Genomic DNA, 19819 nt, shown 5'->3' on the forward strand with positions numbered 1-19819 from the left:
GCCACCGGCTGTCCTCCCCTTGCGCGGCTGAATTGCTGACTGTTGTACGATTCTCCCAAATTCAACCTCAGTCGTACGATTTAATATTTTTTATATTTTTAATTAATTTTATTTCTCTATAAATATACATATTTTCAATTCATTTTTCACACCTCTCACTCTGATTTCCTACTTCCAAATCTTAAAAGTAGTCGAAAAAATGGAGCCATGTTCTCAAGCAACGTTCTTGGCCTATGCATACGCAATGGGTCGGGACCCAAATGATGTGAATACTTGGAATAGAGATTTTCTTCCACAAGTCACGTTGATGCAGGTTCTGCCAGCACAAGTTCCAGTGACTTAGGAACCATCGATGCAAATGACGATTCCCGGCGTTTGATACCCCGTGTACTCATGGATCTGGAATCAATGTAGAATGTAAATGACTATGAGATTTCGGATATGGAGCCTATTGGATCGTTCGAGACATCCCATGAAGAGACCGAGATTGCATATGTTCCCAACTAAAGGCCAAAAATGCAAAGGCAAAGGCAAGGGAAAGAGACTTTGGCGTGCATGAAGAAATATTCCATCGAGGAGTCGAAGGCGGTTGCTACATCAAAGACCCGGTTGTCGGTTCTGGTCAGAAGGTGCGCATGTTCCAGGAGAGAATTGTTGAGGCGTACAACATGACGAAGCCCACCTGGGCATGGGAGCGCGATTGAGACAATCTTCGGAAGCATGGGGTCGCATTTTAGTTGAGACATTTCTTTCAGCACAAAGATTAAGAATAGTGTGTTAAGGGGATGATGAATAAAGTAAGAGAGGATAAAGGAAGATGCAAGATTAATTTTTTGCTAAAATAAAAAAATGATTTTATATTGGAACTTACCAAAATAAAAAAATGATTTTATTAATATAGAAGAGTAAGATTTTCCGTAAATTTTCACTATTGACTTTCTACTTTCTGGGCATGCGTTTTTTTTTGTTCTTTTTTTTATTTTTATGTTGTTAATGTTTCTTTCTTGATTTCTAGGCACAAATATATGTTGTGTTTTGGTTCTTGGTTTTGCATTGTCATCTCATCTCATGATAAAAATCAAACTTATTCAAATTTATCAAATTTTACTAAAGATATGCTATATGTACTGCAAATACAAGTTTTTGTCATCAAAGAATTCGACATAAAAACACACATTTTCATTTTATAAGTCACACAAATTTAAATCCTATACGGAATTAAATACATGTCTCGTATTTTTAACATTATATTCAATCTATATTGTTTCATTTAAATATTTGATATATGCTTTAACAAAACAAGATGCCAAAAAAAACAATCAATTTAAAAACAACTTGCCAGCATTCACACAAAAACAAAAAGAGGAGAAATCAAGAAAAAGAAATTGGAAATAACCTGGTTCAAGTAAAGAACAAGAGCATATTTTTGTGGCCCTCTTGCCTCTCAAATTGAGTTTCTCCTTTTCCCTCTCTCTCCCTCTGCCGCTCACACGCACACGCACAGCTCGCGGCCTCGTTTTTCTACCAGCTACGGCAATCGAATTCGATACTCGATTTTCCTATTTTCTTCAAAGGTGGATTTTTAGTTCATTATTGGCTCTATGAAATTGTTGCTGTTTCTGATCTGATTAGGGATTGCTTGTTTACGTTTTTCATGATATGGGTCTTCTTTTTCTTCACGAAATTGAGAAGGGAAAATTTTAATTTTAATTTCTTGACTTTAGCCCTTATATAATTAATGTTCTAGCATGTACAGATGAATTCTTTATGGTAAATGAAGGAGATGTTTTATGTTGCAGGAGTTTGTAGTTTATTGGAAGATAGAGTGAAGAAGTGTGGTGTAAACGCCCTAATTTCTGATGTCGTTGAGGATAAAAACAGTTGTAGACAAGTTTGTGCAAGAGTTGAAGGAGGCTCTAGATGCAGATATACAAGATAGGATCATGAAGGAGAGGGAGATGCAGAGTTACATCGAGGAACGTGAGCGTGAGGTTGCCGAGCGAGAAGCTGCTTGGAAGGCGGAACTCTCACGCCGTGAGGTACCTGATTCAACCGTCTTGTTTGTGAAATAAGGATGGCTAGTTGCTGTTTTCTTGAAATGGCATTGTTGGCTATTTGTTGTTTTTCTTGAAATGGCAATGAGATGTTTCCTAACTACTGTGTAGCAGTTCTTGAATGTGTAGGAGATATGCTTATCCTAGAGTTAGAGTTTAGGGAGTGGTTTTATGGTTGTATACTGATTCATTCCTGCGCTGTGTAGAAAATATGAGGAATTAGTCCTAATTGATGACATCTTGCAGCTTTAGATCAAATATGTAAATGGGTTTCCTTTGTGAATAGAGAACTTGAGTTGTGATTTGGATGGGAGTTTCTTTCCGTGCCTCGTTAGGCTTATGATATACTAGTTGGCGATGTAGAAAAGCACACGAGATAATTTTTAATGGAAACGGCTGATTTGATAGTGGCCTTTTGGATGTTAATCTGCCTCTCTAGCATAGCACTCGAGCAGCTTAGTAATCCAATATGCGGCTGTAGAAAGTGAAAGTGATGCTTCTTCCTTGGATGTCGTAGACATGGCTAGTTTTCCATTCTCTCTTTTCTATCAAAGTTCCACTGGGTGATTAAAGCCTATTGTTGTAGACTGTAGTGTTTTATGTCTTTTGAAATCTGTAACCATGCCTTTTATTCGTCTAAAACATGATTACATGAATATACAATCTCCTGAACATAGATAAACTTTCACGTGTTATCAAAGGACGATGTAAAGAACTTGGTTGAAACAACACACACACACACACACACACTCCTCTTAGCACCTATATCAGCATTTTTTGTCTTATTTCTGTTGGACTGTGGAGCCTGAAGATACTGAATATTATATCCCGATTTTTATGGCCTACATTTCTGGCGTAGATGGAATCCTAATGGGTTTGGGTTAGGGCCTTGCTTGTAATATTAATAGATGTTTTCCCTCTGTATATGGAAATATAGTGAAAAACCCTGCGTTCGCATAGTTACATATCGTAAGGAACTGCCTTTGCATCGCCCACTAACGTAGTTACATATCGCAAGAAGCTGACTAAACAATTCTCGTGTCTTTTTATTGTTTTCCTGATTTTTGTGTGGTGTTGCTTCCTAACAGCTCTCCCCTACACTCGTATTTTGACATTTGCTCGTATTCAGGCAGAAATTGCTAGGCAAGAAGCCCGGTTAAAGATGGAGAGGGAAAACCTCGAGAAAGAGAAGAGCGTGCTGATGGGGACTGCATCAAATCAGGACAACCAAGACGGGGCTCTTGAAATAACCGTCAGTGGTGAGAAATATCGCTGCCTCCGGTTTGCAAAGGCGAAGAAATGAGCCTCTCCTTCCGCATAGTGCAAGCATATTTTTCTTTAACTGTTCTCCACGCTCTTGTTTGTGCATCTTTGACGATGCGCGTTCATTTAGCCATCCCAACGGCGAGCAGTATCGAATTTCTCTTGGCAATGAAGGGAACAAAAATGGGGACTTGGGCTCTTAGACTTTCTAGTTTAGATTATGATTGATTGCTTTGTGAAAATTCTCTGATTATTCTGTGTAAATATCAGTTGATCAATCTTGGGCTCTTTCTTTCCTGGTTGCTAAAGAAATCAAAATTTGGTATCATCTCATCAAGAATCTCAAAGATTGTATCTTTTTATTCAAGAGTGCATGATGAAATAATTCTAAAAGATCATATGTAGGTAAATTCGAATACGAGACTTTTGGCTTCGGGTATTAACTACTCCTATAACATCACGTACATCTCGATAGTATCGAGCTTTGAAAATGTGGCACCCTAAAATCCAGGTTCATTAAAAATATGGATGCACTATTAGTAGTAGTGGTAAATGCTACGCTTTCTTGATTTTTTTTTTCAATTTTTTAGATGATCTATAACTTTAGTTGACTAGAGTTTCTAGGATTTATCTTTCGATTAGTACTAATTTGAGTCCCTACACTAAGTTTTTGTTGCGAACGGTCCTTAGATAAAAATTAAAGTTCCCTAAACATTATTAAAAAAAATAACTAGTGGAGTTCTTTTTAGTTCAAGAATATAATGATGAAACAAACTTAAGTAGGAAACATTCAACAATAGTAAAAGTTATAGAATCACCACGCGACAAAATATTAGACATCCCAAATTTTGTTCTTATCAAAAGGGAGATCTTTCAATTGAAATGTTTTACCGGAATTGACATGAAATCTCATGCTAAAGAGCTAGTGGTTCGAGTCACACTGACTTAAATCCACGTCTCTCATCCAATCCAAGCTAGGTCCAATTCAACTTTAACATTTTTTTTCTTTTATAGTATGTTTCTTATAATTTTTCTTTAATTTATAGTATTTTTTTTATCAAGAATTTACTTTTAATCACAAGAAGTGCCACTTTTTATTCAAATCATATAACTAGTTACTTTTATTTATAATAAGAATAACTTTTATTCATATAAAGATAAAAAGATATGTATGGGTAACTTATACAAGAATTACTTATATTAATCACAAATTTTACTTTTATTTATAATAAATGTTACTTTTATAAAATAGGTCATGAAATGGTTTCAGGTTCGATTTTGATCGAATTTGGGTTGGGTTCGGGCAAACAAATGGGTTCATAAGTTCGGGCACCCAAGTTTTTATCCATTTTTTTGTGTTAATCTCAATTTAGTTAGTAAAACATTTTTTCATAGGTCGAAAATATTAGTAGTAAGTACTAAATAATTTTAGTATAAGATAAAAAGGTGAATTTGTAAATTTAAAATGGGGTGAGATCGTAGTTAGAGGAAGTTGAGTGGGGCAAAACATAAATAAAGACAATAAAGAAAATGTACAGTGGGTTTGGTTTCACTACTTTGAAACAAACTGAGTTTGGCTCTTTGATTTGCTGACTGCTCTTGTTTTCTCTGGGCTCCACCTAGAGCGAGAAGAAGAGAATCACAGAGAGAGGAGAGAAATAGATATACACACTGCGTTGCGCCTCTTCATTTCTCTCGCTGCGTTTTTGTTTCGTTTTTCAATTAGGCTTTCCCCTCTTGTTTTGCAGCTTTTGTTTTCGGAACCTCTCTTCTGCTGGTAAGTTTCTGTTGAATTTTTATATTTCTGTTGATTTTAAGCTTTTCAATTCGGTATTTAGGCGTTATTCAATTGTAATTTTGACAATTTAGGATTGGGGATTTCGGGGGTGGGGAATTTGAATATAGGGTTAGGGAAAATGCCAGGAATAAAATTGGGGCTTTTGAGATGTGTGAATTTGATAAAGGTTTCATTTGTTTGTGAAATTTACTGTATGTGATTTTTTTGAGCATTATTGACACATTGGTTTTCTGAAATTGCTGGGGATATATTTTCAGTTAAAGATGGTTAATGTATGGCTGTGATTGATTTTCCAGATATCTCACATTAGCTATTATTGTTATGTTTTTTAAGTCTATCACTTGCAGTTTTAAGTAACTAGAACCTTGTTCTTGATGTTAGTTTAGATAATTAGGCGACAATTGATTCTCGTTTAGGACAATTGAATCCGTTGATAGCACTTTTTCGTGTCAATTGAGATGTGAGGCTTCATCAAAAGAATCAGGTGATGTTGATGTTGTTGTAATTCCTGCCTCAACCTTTTTTCGAAAGAATCCGGTTGTGCACCTTTGGTTGACCATTTATGACCCCATTTTTTTGTGGACAATTAATATTTCCTTAAATTAACAGTTTACCTACCTTTCCAGCTTCTTTTGTTTCCATTATATTTACCTATCAATGCTAGTACTGCTATAATTTAATTTTCCATATTTATCTTGTCACAGATTTTCATCCGAATTCCATTTTGCAATGAGCTTAATTTGACTCGAGTGTCATATCACACAAAAGCTATAGCCTATAACCATTACATTGGTGATGGCTAGAAAGGAAAAACAACAAAAGAATGGTTTGGATCAGCGTCCAAGAAACCGTAAAGCTGAAGTTTTGGATCCTGCCACTTCACCTTTAGCCACTAAGGATGGAGGGAGCACAAACAAAGAAGAGATGAAGTTGGGCAAGGAACTTCCTAATGGTACCCATTCCGAGCATTTCACAAAGAACACTAATGATGTGGATCGTGCTCAAGATGGGAAGAATTCTAAGAAAAAATCTAGGAAGTCTCAATGTAAAGATAAAAAAAGTTCAGATGAGACTGTTACCGGACCTGCAGTATCGTCTAATGTTAATATTGAAGTGGAAAAGAATGGTACTTTTACAGCTGAAGCTTCAAATGTAGGAGATGGAAGTGACATGCCCCATAATGATTTCAATAATGTTAATGGTTTTGATGATTCGGTGAGTGGCCTTGGTAGAGAAGAAGGGCTGGGAAATGTGGAGTACCCTGAAACGGCAGTTTTTAAATTCATAAGGACTGCAGCACTTTCAGTGGCACGGTCATCTGCCAATTGGGTAGAGAGGTACAAGCCTACCTTTGCCACTCTAAAGTCCGACATATTAAATGGCCGTGATCACGTCAGGACGAAGATTCAGCATGCAAAACCTATTGTATTCAGATGGATTAGGCATATAGGGAGTATAATGCTTCTTCTCTTTATGGTTTGGTTGGACTGCACTGTGAGGGGCATGGATTCTTTTCTGCGCATGGGAACAACGTCGTTTTTCTTGATACTATGGTGTAGTGTTCTTTCAGTGGTTGCCATGGCTGGCATTGGCAAGTTTCTACTTACCATGGTATGTCATTTACATCTTCGGTAAAGGGTTTCGTTCATATCATAATACCTTGTGATGTTATTGATGGCATGTGTTCCATCTTCACTCGGTGTTTGTGAGATCCTTTCTATGTAGCTTCGTTTCATTTTATACTACTTACCATTAGCAGGACAATTTGGTGTCAAGAGTATAATATCCAAGCTGTATTTTTGTGTGATTGTGTTATGCTTTATTTATATATTTTTTTCTCTGCACATCCCGGGTAATGTAGGTAGTAACTGCTGCAGTCGGACTATTTCTTGGCTTCACACTTGCAATAGTAATGTCTGGCCTCATTGGAATAATCTTTCTATGGTTTTACGGCAGCTTTTGGACTACAGGGCTCATTATATTTCTTGGAGGTGAGTCTCTTAATACACAAAAAAATTAAGAGCGTTGCTATCTTTGTGTCGAATTTTCATTTTGAGTAAAACTAATACTGAGACTTGCCGAATTTCAGGACTGGCATTCATGACAGCTCATGATCGTCTTGCTCTCTTCATCACTAGTGTGTATTCCATGTATTGTGCCTGGAATTACGTTGGGTGGTTAGGTTTAGTTTTGGGGTTGAACTTATCATTTATATCAAGTGACGCTCTGCTGTTTTTCCTGAGGAATATCATTACTGAGCAAGGAACGCCACATAGCAATCCAGAACAAACAACTGGATTTCAAGGCCAAACGCCTTTTCATCCTAATGAATCTGTACCAACTGAGAACGGTTCTGGTGGTCACCGGGCTGATTGTACCCCGGGAATGCCTTCAACTAGTGGGTCTGATTCTGAAATGACGTCCGAAGATGAAGTTGTCCGGTTGTTGAATTGTGCAGATCATTATGCTGCCTTGGGCTTGTCTCGATTTGAAAATATTGATGCATCAGTTATTAAGAGGGAGTACAGGAAGAAGGTCAATGTCTTCATAACTTTATATTGGTGGTTAAAAGAGCGCTTATCCAGTCGATAACTGTTGTTCTTTTTCAGGCAATGCTTGTCCACCCTGATAAAAATATGGGCGACGAGAAAGCTGCCGAAGCTTTCAAGAAACTTCAGAATGCTTATGAGGTCCCTCCACCCCTCCCTCTCTCTCTCTCTTTCATTTAAACGTTATACATGTTTGAAAGTTTAAATCGCAATTGATGGAACTTGAGACGGGATCCACAGGTTTTACTAGACTCTTTCAAGAGAAAAGACTATGATGATGAGTTGAGAAGGGAAGAGCTATTGAATTATTTCCGTAAATTCCAGAATACGTCTCCTCAGGTTCAAACCTATGTCTCTTTTTTTTTCTACTAAACTTTCTAAGTTAAAATAGTCTGCCTCTGCTTAGTTTAAGGCCTACCCTGCTTTACTTTATAATAAGCTCAGCTCTGTTTCTGTGCTGGATGCATTTGCGATTTTCATTTTCACAAACCGGGACACTTCATTTGATCCCTGGCTTAATCTTGATTTATCCTTTTCTCAGAACCAAGGTCATGGCTCGTTTAAGTCCAGGTTTGGTCGCCCAGAAAATGGAGATGACCCACTCAGAGAGTCTCGACAAATTGCTTGCAGAAAGTGTGGCCATTTCCATCATTGGGTTTTTACCAACAAACCTAAAGTTAAAGCCAGATGGTGTCAGGTAACTCTCCTCCCCTCTACCCAAACCTAATGGATTCCGCTTTTAGCTAAATCTGTCTTATTATTTGAATTTACCAAGAATTGAGCTCATATTGAGTTGGATGCTATTTCTGATATATTGAAGGAATGCAAAGATTTTCATCTGGCAAAAGATGGGGATGGGTGGGTCGAGCAATCCTCACAACCCTTCTTCTTTGGCTTGCTGCAGCAGGTTAGTGCACTAAAAACCATGGGAAGATAACGAGCCACCGTGGCCTTGTTCAAATACTGGTACTGATGACCTTCCTGAATAATTTGTTTAGGTCGAAACCCCGTCTGCGTATGTTTGTGCTGGTGGCAAGGTATATGATGCAACAGAATGGTACATTTGTCAGGTAGAGCCTCGGTTTTCCCTTGCTAAAATGGTGATCCATTTGAAGCCTCTGAGATTTACACCTCTTTCTATCAATTTTGGCAGGGAATGAGGTGTCCCGTTAACACCCACAAACCGAGCTTCCATGTGAACACCAGCGTGGTCTCCAAGAACGCCCAAGCAGCAAAAGGGACAGCCCCCGGGCAACGGGGCGGGATGCCAGCGCCCAACATGGAAGAGACGATGTCAGAGGAGGAATTCTTCGAGTGGTTGCAGAACGCAATGCAGAGTGGGATGTTTGAGAATTTCGGTGGCACCACATCGGAGAGCCCTTCCGGGTCAAATTCCAAGAGTGGCAGCGGCGGCACCAATAGCAGCAGCAAGAAAAAGAAAAAGGGGAAGAAGGCATGGTGAGCAAACAATGGGTGTTTATCTTATCTTTTTCTTGTTTTTTTTCCTTGTGTTAAGTAGTGTTAATTATATACTGGAGAGAGATGAGTGTATACGGTGCAATCGATTGTACAGCATATTTCTCCATGAATGCCCATCAAAATTTCTTGAAAAAAGAAATGGGCATTGAAATGAACTTTTATAGCCATAGGCAGTGGCTTAAAATTTTGCTTGTGCCTTGAGAATTTTTCTAAAAAATTTGTAGTTTTATGTTAAGAAAATTTTGCTATACTCCATTATGAAACGGTTGATCTACATTTACTTCGAGAGTCCAATATCTTTGGATGTAAATTCATTTAAAAATAGAAATTTGCCTTTTTTTTAGTTTAATGATAAAATTGTTACATACTATATGAGTAATTTGATAAAAAAAAAAAAAAAAGTCTTGATAAAAATTACTTACCAGATGTTAATCTTTTTTTCCTTAGTACCAGTTCAGATATCTTTTATTAGTGTTATTTATGTAACGTTATCTGAAATATTTAGCAATATTCAAATTCATGACTTATATTTTGGACCAACTATATGCCTCCCAAGGAGAAAATAAGGGTTAATGATTGTGATGATAAAATCTTCATAAAACCATTCTATAATTTATTTAACTAAAACTAAAAGAATATGGATGTTGAATTGTGATTTTATAATCAAGTATACATAATAGAAAATATTATTTTCTTGTGCCTGGAATATCTCCTAAGCAATTAAGGTATAATTTCTCTAGCCAAAATTATAATGTACTACTATGAAATACTACAATTTAATTTCATAGGCTAAGATATTCCTAAGAAAATCATAACGAAAACCTTTATTTAAATTTTCAAGTGAGTAATTATTTAATTTTTGACTAAATTAAGTCTGATGTTAAATTATAAACATTCACTAAATCAGTAGTATAATTCAGGTACTAATGCCTAACTGTATATAAACTATATTTTCACAGTCAAATATTTACATAAATACTCAATTTATTGGCTCACAATATGACTTGAGCTGCGTTCATCAATCATATTTCAATAACTTGAGCTCCATTAAAGCTTCCACATTGATCTCCATTGCCAAGCAACGAGATTATCTTTCAATCATGAGATCGACCTATCTGCTGGGCTTATGCCTCTACGGTGAGTGGCTCGACAACCAAATCATCGAGCTCTGCACGACGTCTTGCTTTCTTCACAAGGGGGAAAGGCCGGAGCATGTAGCGTGAGAAACGGCTTAGAGGATCCTGTAAGCCTTCAACCTCATAGTGCCCGAACCGCCAGTCCCTTTTGATGAACGGCCGGAATATTGGTTTGTCAAGACCTCCTACATAGAGGAGAACAGTAAGCACTCGAGATTATAGAAAGAGTAACGATGAAAAACAACTCAGTTGGTAAGATAATTCCCCTCCAACCAATAGGTCTAGGGCTTGAGCCACCTATAGAGAGAGGTATAGTATTACCAGCATACATGAGGCCATGTTTGTTGACCGCCCGGTAAAACGGCCTCGTTTTCCCCTCTCTAGCGGCCATTTGAAGTTCGTTCCACGCTCGTGCTCTATCCAGTCGTGTTACCACGCCTGACTTCACAACCTGCGAATGAAGAAATGAAGCAAAGTCTCGACTCCTTTCCTAACAATTACAAGCGAACGAATAATGCTTCTTACCTTCGAAAACAGATGATAAGACGGGCGTGGAATCCGCGCAAGATTGTTCTTCCGGTCCACAGCAACCAATCCGAACTTGGGGCCATACCCGTCAGCCCATTCCCAGTTGTCGGATATGGTCCAGAACAAGTAGCCAAGAACCGGCACACCCTAAACGAATGTCACACGTTACCCACATGTTAAGCTTTTCAACCTACGAATCAAGAATTTGCGGGACGAACCATTAGCATTGCGGCATAAGTTGCCAAGAGATGCTCGAGCATGTACGGGCGTCTGATCAGATCAGTGCCATCGGAAACACCGTTTTCTGATATGATGAACGGTAAGCCTAGATGTTTGTATCTCTCGTGGAAATGCAGTAGCACGCGAAATAGCCCATCGGGGTACACACCGCGTCCTGATTCACTATATTCGTCCGTTTCCACCAGTTTTAGTCCAGCACTGGCAACAACTTCCTGCTCAAACCAAAGATCAAGCCGTAAACAATAATTAACCCTATTATCAAAAGAATTAGGATTATGACAGCAATATTAAACCGTATTTTGATCATATCTACCTGCCCATAGTAGTTTATCCCAATGTAATCCATTTTGTCGGAAATGCTATCCATAAACGGAAACATGGTTAATGAATTGGCAACCGAAACAGCAGCAATGTCAAATAGCCCATAAGGCCGCATAAACGAGACATGGTGCGCTACTCCAACAATAGCAGTCGAGCTAACACTGATGCAGAGAACAAATATAATCAATAACCAATCCATGAATAGAGTTAAGAAGATCATTGAGATCTAAACCTTTTCTCGTGGATATAATCATAGGCCTTCGAGTGCGCTACTGCAATCCAATTCATGGCTACGTTGAAAACGCCAGTAGGCAGCGCAGAAGTGGCAGCCTCGAGCATGTCGGGATTACCACCAGGCCAAGAGCCAGCACAGTATGTAAGCATACAAAACACATGTGGTTCGTTAAATGTCACCCAGTAGTCAACCAGATCCGACAAAGAATCAACAACAATCCTGTAAAATAGAAGAGACACGGATGAGTCCTTAACACAAGATGTAAATGCACGATCTTAACTCTATCGAGCAAATAAACTCATCGAAATACAAGAATCTCAATCAAGAATGAAGATTTATGCAATAGAAGCCTAAAATATTATGCTTAAACTAAGGTTCTGACAGGCAACGTCAATATTTGTTTGCTTAGGTTTAAAGATGTGTTGAAGAATTAAACAAAAAGGACGAAGATGCAACCAGAAGCACCTTGTAAATTCTAAAAAATAATCCACAGTTTTCTCGAGCTTCCACCCTCCGTACTCCGCTGCCCACGGAGGCAAGGAATGATGGAACAATGTCAACATGACTTTCATCCCATATGAATGAACTCTGTTGATGATCCATTTATATCGCTCTAATGCTGCAAAGTTGGTCTAACAAAAAATTGATGGATCAATCATTGATATGTACCACAATGTAATCAAATCTTAATTTACCAAGTCACTATATTTACACACATTTTGCAATATGTATGAAAGTATCACACATCCATTTTATCGCCTTACGCTATCCTAAATGTTACCATTCGTAATCCACTAATTCAAGAAAGCACACTTACAGTCGATGTAGTGCCATTCACCGGCTCCTCAGGCATGATCCTCGTCCAATCTATTCCCATTCGGAAAACTTGAACTCCCGTATCTTTAGCCAGTTTTAGCTCCGTATCAGGATCGGACCAAAATCTCAACCTCTCCTCCCTGAAATGTTGTTAAGATTACACATTAATTTACAAAATCTCGATCATTATAAAATGTAGAAGATTCTCATCCATATGAAACATCATTGGAGAAGGATTGAACTCTTATAATACACCTAAACGTTGGGTGAAATGTATATCGCTCTTACGGGTGTGGAACATTATGCCAAGCTGCAACAGTATGATGACATTCTTCACTCGAGGCAGGTTCTTGAATTTCTTCTTCTTCTTCATACTTCTCGAATCCTCGGATTTTTGCTTCCATTGCTATCCTGAGTTGCTTTTTTCGCTTCATGCTCTTACTTGCCTCTCTGGAAAGGGTTGCCTGCTGAGCACCACCGTCTCCCGCAGACGATCCCATGATCGCATCAGCTGGTTCACTGCCCTTTTTCGACTCTGGTTGATCACATGGAGTTTCTTCTGCAAACTGAAGCCAAGCATCGTTGAGCCTGTCCTCAACATGTGCAGGTGCCGTAGCTAATCCGAAAAAGAACCCCTTTTCCCCTTCTGCAGAAAGAGAACAGCTTTTTCTCAAATGAAATGAATGCTGATCAATTCACACTACAAGAATGATCAATTGCATTTCCCTCTCTAATTAGTACCAACACAAACACATTTTTACATAAACTCTGGCCCCTTTTCATGATTTTACACAAGTAAATACACTTGATTTTCTTGCCAAATTCTCTCTCTCTCTATCTCTCTCTCTCTCTCACACACACACACACATCAAATACATGAATTTCACAACTCCAATCCCTACAAATTCCAAATACTACTATATATTACAAATAAGCTCACTCAATCAACCAAGTTTAAAATGAAATTAGTTTAATTTTTACTACTATGTTAACAAAACCCTCAAGAAATCACCAATTCACCTAATAAAGATCATTTATCCTTGCATTATCTCGTTGTCCCCATAATATAAGTTAACATCACTCATTTTTACTAAAGCATAAATGAACTTATTTATTTTTAAAGGGGAAAAAAATCGAAAACGTAGAAGATGAAGACAACCACATACATACCTGAAGTAGGATTTATGTTAAATTCAGCAAGAATATCGGCAGACTCATCGATTGGCGACTTGAACGGCGTTAAATTCTTCCTTTTAAAGCGCGAGAAGGAGAGTGCGTTGGCGGCGACGGTGACGGAGACCAAAACTCCGGCGAGTTTCGTCGCCGTGAAGAAGAATGTCGTCAGCGTCATTTCATCGAATGGTTGTCGTGCGTGGTCGGATTAGCTGGGCAACATTTTGAGGTGCCCAGAGCGGCCACGTGGCACGCAGATGATGTGGAACTCTAGAATATGACAAAGGTACAAGAAACAATGCTTGTGGTATAACTCGTGAAACTATTACGTTTTTAAGTTTATAAATTCAAATTAGATTCTTACTTATGGCAAAAGAAAAGGGAAACTAATGGTTTTTAAGAGTCTTTCTAAGCGTTTTAGCATAGAAATAGATTTTGTTTGACTTTTGTTATTGATTCAGAGCATCTATCTGCAGTGGCGTATCCAGAAATTTCAGTTTGGGGTACGATAAATAATTGTAGCGATTTAAATCTTCAATATCCGATGCTTTTTCTTCTTTTTAATTTGTTTTCTCAATCAAAATTTTTATTTTTCTTTTCAATTAAGATTATACTTTGTATATAGATGTGAATTGTTTTTAAATTAGTGTTACTACTACTTAAATGACATGCATTATTCAAAATAAAGGTTCTTAGATTTTTATATTATAGATAAATTGTTTTATCTATAATATAAAAATCATCATTTGGCTAAAATATAGATAAATTGTTTTATCTATAATATAAATTGTGTTATCTTTTTAATAATTTATCTTTTTTGTGGGTTATTTTACCAATAAATCATCATTTGGCTATTTGAGCAATGTTTCAATTATTTACAAAAAAATAGAAAATAAAAAAATAAAATACAATAGAATAAATTAAAACAAAAAGTTAATATTAAAATTCATTAGAAAATAACTAAATGCATAATGCTTTATAAGATAAGAAATTGTTTTAAATATAAATGCGTAAAATGTATAAAATAAATTTAAAATAGAAATATATGTACAAAATAAGACGCATTAGAAGAGATAATGAAATTCACTAAAAATAATTAAAATACTACTTTCAAGAGAGTTAACTAATTTGAAAAGAAATAAAATAAATGCATAATCTTATAGTAGATTGCTAAAATACATAAAAAGACTTAAAATTGAAAGAGAAAAGTACATAAAAAATGAAGAAACTAAATAACAAGAAAAAGGGACTGAAAATCGAGCAGAATGGGGAACGAACCTGGGCTACTAATTTGGCAGAGGAAGATTCTACCACTGGACTAAAGAACTAACATGTTATTTATTCAATATATAATGCTAATATTTCATTTTGGGGGTACAGTTGTACCCCCTTGCTCCTTAGTGGATACGCCACCGTCTATATGCAATAGCTCGGACTAGCCAATAGACTAGCACTAGGACTAGCAAAAAACATATCCTGTCATATCATTAGGACTTCTCATAGTTTGCCACATCATCGAGATTTTCCATAGCTTAGTTCACTGAAATTTTGTGTTTTCAGGGCATCCACAATGGGGCAGACTATACGACCCCTAAGCCCCGCCCTATACATCGTCACATCAGCATTTTATCCTCCACCCCTTCCACCTGCAATGGGGCGGATTATAGCCCGCTCTAAGCCTCACCCTAAGCATTTTATTTATTATTTGAATATTTAAACACTACAAAAATTCATTAATCCTATTTTTTATGTTTGCAAATATATCAATTAGCAAGAATAAAAATGTAAAAACACCACAAATTAAAGGCATATCCTATTGTCATTATTTATTTTTTATATTTTATGCTTGCAAATATGGAAATCGTCACAATTCATTATTGAATTTAGAGAGAAATTGAGATGGGGAAGAGAGTAGAGTGAAAGGTGTGAAATGAAGTAAAAAAAATTGGTGATATATATAGAAGAAAATACAAAAAAAAAATGAAAAATGTGTGCATAGTCTGGCCTATAGTCCGCCACCCCTGCAATGGGGCGGCCTATAGGCCGGACTATGCAAAAATGTGTGCATAGTCCGCAGACTAAGGAGTGGGCTTAGGGCGAGGTGTTGCAATGGCGGACTAAGGGGCGGACGATGCATCGTCCGTCGCATCGTTCGCCCCATTGTGGATGGCCTTTGAATCTATCTTGATTTCATTGTAAAATACTAACAAAAAATAAATTTACCAACTTAAATGAGAAATAAATCAAATGATATTGAAACTGTATCAACATTAACATTATTTTTCCTGCCGAATTTGAAGAACCCATAATTAAAAAATTTAAGACTAAAAAGTACTACTAGTAAAATTTGGAAAAGGGATTATAAACATAAATACTTGTTTGAGAATTGAGGTTTTAAGATTATGTTTAACAATTAACATTAGACCAAATAAATCATCCAACAACTAATTTTTTTTATATGTTATTAATTTTTTTTCCCTCTCAATTCCATACTCAATTATTAGTAATGAAGGTAATTAGTTTCTTATCACAAAATTTATAAAAACACAAGAAATGGCAAACTGCAAACACAAAAACATAATAACAATTGAAAATATAAAATTGAGATGAATTTATACGTGAAGAATTGAAGAGATTTATGGTAAAACTACTCCCTCCGTCCCATAGAAATGAAACGTTTTCCTTTTTAGTTTGTCCCCTTAAAAATGAAACGTTTCCTAAAATGGAAACATCTCTATCTCTACTTTTTCATCTCTCTTATTTTACTCTCTCTTCTTTAACTTACCAAACAACACTACATAAGAACCTGTGCCGATTCTCAAATATTACATATTTAATGGGATGGAGGGAGTATATCATATTTGATCTCTATTTAATAAAAATTTGTTTATATTTACTTTCTATATAAATTATCTCTTGACATGCAGAAATAGCTCAATAATTAGGCTATTGATGAGATTGTTAGGTCCCAACTGTTGTACGTCTTCTACTTAGGCTAATGATTGAAATATTGGCTGAATTAAAGCCCAACTAGGTAATGGGTCAATTTGGGCAGGCTAAATATTCTATTTAAATGAGGCCATCGATTATTTTTAGTGACTATGCATAGCCCAAGTCAATTTTCTTTTTCCTCTCCATCTTTTAATATTTATTTAATTATTTCATTTTAAATAAAACTGATTTACACAGTCATTCTACTGTTGTGATGCTTCTTTTTTGTCAACAAACCATTACTCACAACTCCCCAAAATATTAAATGTAAGATCAAAGCGTTTGAAGACCTCATTATCAGCTACATGTCTAAATTACTTGTAGGAATCTGAATACATAAACTTACTCGGAGTAATAAAACTCAAAAACATAATAGTAAGGGATAAAAAAAAAAAATTCTTGAAATTCAAAAAATACATAATTATAAAACTCAATTAAACAATAGAGTCGAGATACGTTCCAATAGGGCTCTCGGTTTAGACGAGTCGACTAAAAAATAAAAGTATTTTGTCTTGTATATATATAGCAATATCGCACTTAGTACGAGTCCCGACAAAATAGAAGATGCAATGACAGATCTTCGACAATAATGTGGATGCAGAGCTCTTTTAGATGCAAAAGGTGTGTTAATGCAAAGATTAATGCTCCGCATATATAAGGTAAGCCCACTGCAAGAGGAGCTTGTTAGAATCAATGTTGAATATTCTTGCAGATTTAAATGTCGCAGGAGTTACTAGTTTAAATAATCAGCTCATTCATGTCGCTTCATCAAGATTGGTGTAACTACGTGGGATTACTAACAATATCGACTAACTTCTGAAAGCAAGACTCACTTGGACATGTGTTCAGGTCAATGTCACTCGAGATGTACCTGGATGGCCTTGTATGATCGCGCAAAACATATATTGAGCCAGACATGTATAATTGAGAGCTCAAAGATAAATTATCAAGATCCAAATCTAGGCCCAAGACGCACGACACTAACTCACGGATACGACCTCGGCCTGGGTGAGGCAACGAGCATGTGTGAGCCTTCTTTGTCTATACAACTCATCACTTATGCATATAATTACTACATTTAACAACAAAGCCTCTCATATAGTACTACTTACTTGATTATGAAGACTCATTAATTAATAAGATAATTAACTAATCATTTATCATTTAATTTCATAAATTAAACATTATACTATCACTCTGTACTATAAAATCAAAACTGGCTTGATTAGGCATGGATTGGAACATTACTTTCCTTAGTAGTATGACATTTTCATCAAAGCAATGCATAGAATATTTGAAATAGTAGTATGACTCTGTGCTTTTGTGAAAGACATGAAAATATATTCCAAAGGCTGTCAAAAAGTGTTACTACTGAGAAATTTGTACAAAGTTAAGCAACAGTGATCTAATTTCAAAGATTTTTACTACTCTCACTAGAAATCTCAAAGAAACAAACAAACTGTTGAATTATATAGCAAAATTGAACATACATCTACATTGCTATGCAATAGAGTAATAAATAATCTTGACTGAATATAAAACTGAAGCATTGTTGGTAAAAATTTGAACAATTAGCCCAAAAAATGATAGTCAAACCAAAAACCTAGTAAAATGTGTAAGCAAGAATTCATTAATTATATAGTAGTAGAGTGGTCCTGTGAAATGAAGAAGAGAGTAGAGAGTGAGTTATAAGTTATAATGATTACTTGGGCTCAGAAAATTCTGTGGTTGAAAGATACTGTTCATCCAATAAGTGTCAACTGCACTGATCCATCATTTTCAGAATAAATTCTTTTCATCCAAAATTCCATCAATTGGGCATTTATTATTTTTTCTGACTCATCTGGCCCTCTCTTCTCCTTTCAAAATTTCATGTTTTAAATTCTCTCATCAATATATCTCAATCACCATTTTTGGAACCATTCAATTTTTCACAAATTTCATGTCAGCCCCCCTTCCCAACTTTTTTGACAGTTCAGGATAATCCAACCTTCACTTTTCTTTTGCATTTACTATTACAGAATATTTCAATTTTTTGGGCAACTAATTTATTGGGTTTTCGTGTTGTTTTTGATTCAAACATTTAATACTACTAGCAACATTTTAAATGCATATGCTTTTTGTACACAAAATTGTAAGTTGTTTTAGGGGGCCAGCGACACTTGCGGATCAAGAGCTAATAATTGGTGGCGATGTGAGTTTCTCTACGTGTATATATTTATAATAAATAAACACGAATAAAAGTAAGTAGTCATATAATAAATGCTCTTTTATTTATCCCGTTTAAGATGATTCATTTTTTGAATGATGCAAGATTTTAAGTGGAATGTTGATGATATAAAAGTATAACGAAAAACTTAGTTAAGTATTTTAATATGGAGTAAGAAATGTGAATATCTTGAAATACGGAGAAGGGTGTGAAAATTGTTTTTATTCTAAATATGAAAAGAAATTTAAAAAGAAATGTGAACCTCTTAAAATAGGATGAAGGGAGTAAAACATTTCGTATCATGTTATAATGTATATATCCAGTTATTTGTATACGAAATGATCGATTAGTAGAATATTGTCAAAATATGCCAATAGCCAAATCATAAACACTTCTATTATTATTGCAGCAAGATCTGCCCCTCTGTTGCTAACTGGGTTGCCTCTGCGGGCAGCGCAGTTGGGAGTGTCACAATTCTATTATTACAAATATAAATGTTGAGGGGTTAGGGGTGTCACAATAATTGATATGGTTGGGTTCACTTATGCGCAATCAAAAATGATAATTTAGTTACATAAATGTTTAAATTCGAATTTGTGCTAATTTTAACTTTGAATAATCAAAACTTATTCTTATATAGTAAACCTTGTGGTATAATATGGAACCATGGTGATGTGTTGATAATTTTGTCGACACAAACATTGTGTTGATACTTTTATTGGGGGAGTAATCTCTCTCAAATAAAGTTATGAGAACATTCTAAGAATAGCAATTTGTAAATAGATAAGGCTTAGTTTGAATTTGTAATTTGCTTCAAATGCTACAATTATGGTACAACCTTTCAATTTGTTTAATTTTAACACTCAAATTTTCATTTTTATAACAAATACAAAACCACAAGAGTATTATGCTGTAATGCAAGCAATATGTTTACATAGTATAAATATCACTTGCTATTGATTTTTTTTTATTTTTTTATTTCAGAGCCACTAGTTGCCATTATTTAGTGAACTACATAAGTGAACCG

At 35.9% G+C, this 19819-nt stretch overlaps 3 protein-coding genes across 3 annotated transcripts; 2 read left to right on the forward strand and 1 right to left on the reverse strand.

The window, feature by feature from the left end:
• Positions 1 to 1384: 1384 nt before the first annotated feature.
• On the forward strand, positions 1385 to 3595 carry LOC125192816 (beta-mannosyltransferase-like protein). The gene is made up of 3 exons (XM_048090473.2): positions 1385 to 1574; positions 1800 to 2039; positions 3184 to 3595. The coding sequence occupies exons 2-3, from the start codon at positions 1860 to 1862 to the stop codon at positions 3355 to 3357; spliced, it is 354 nt and encodes a 117-aa protein (XP_047946430.1). The 5' UTR covers positions 1385 to 1574; positions 1800 to 1859; the 3' UTR covers positions 3358 to 3595.
• A 1268-nt stretch (positions 3596 to 4863) lies between these two features.
• Positions 4864 to 9330, forward strand: LOC125195887 (Chaperone DnaJ-domain superfamily protein). Its single transcript, XM_048094162.2, has 10 exons — positions 4864 to 5094; positions 5820 to 6726; positions 6977 to 7106; positions 7205 to 7650; positions 7725 to 7805; positions 7905 to 8003; positions 8206 to 8361; positions 8485 to 8571; positions 8663 to 8734; positions 8818 to 9330. Exons 2-10 carry the CDS (start codon positions 5911 to 5913, stop codon positions 9124 to 9126), a joined length of 2196 nt encoding a protein of 731 aa, XP_047950119.1. The 5' UTR covers positions 4864 to 5094; positions 5820 to 5910; the 3' UTR covers positions 9127 to 9330.
• Positions 9331 to 10023: 693 nt separating this feature from the next.
• Positions 10024 to 13896, reverse strand: SFR2 (Glycosyl hydrolase superfamily protein). Its single transcript, XM_048089481.2, has 10 exons — positions 13590 to 13896; positions 12708 to 13065; positions 12421 to 12559; positions 12069 to 12235; positions 11601 to 11822; positions 11361 to 11529; positions 11026 to 11259; positions 10805 to 10954; positions 10601 to 10730; positions 10024 to 10464 (listed from the first exon to the last, which is right to left on the reverse strand). The coding sequence occupies exons 1-10, from the start codon at positions 13768 to 13770 to the stop codon at positions 10268 to 10270; spliced, it is 1947 nt and encodes a 648-aa protein (XP_047945438.1). The 5' UTR covers positions 13771 to 13896; the 3' UTR covers positions 10024 to 10267.
• Between the last annotated feature and the right edge of the window lie 5923 nt (positions 13897 to 19819).

The sequence above is a fragment of the Salvia hispanica genome, chromosome 4, assembly GCF_029641045.1.
Source record: "Salvia hispanica isolate PSC_SH4W2 chromosome 4, Shi_PSC_v1, whole genome shotgun sequence".
Taxonomy (NCBI): Eukaryota; Viridiplantae; Streptophyta; class Magnoliopsida; order Lamiales; family Lamiaceae; genus Salvia; species Salvia hispanica.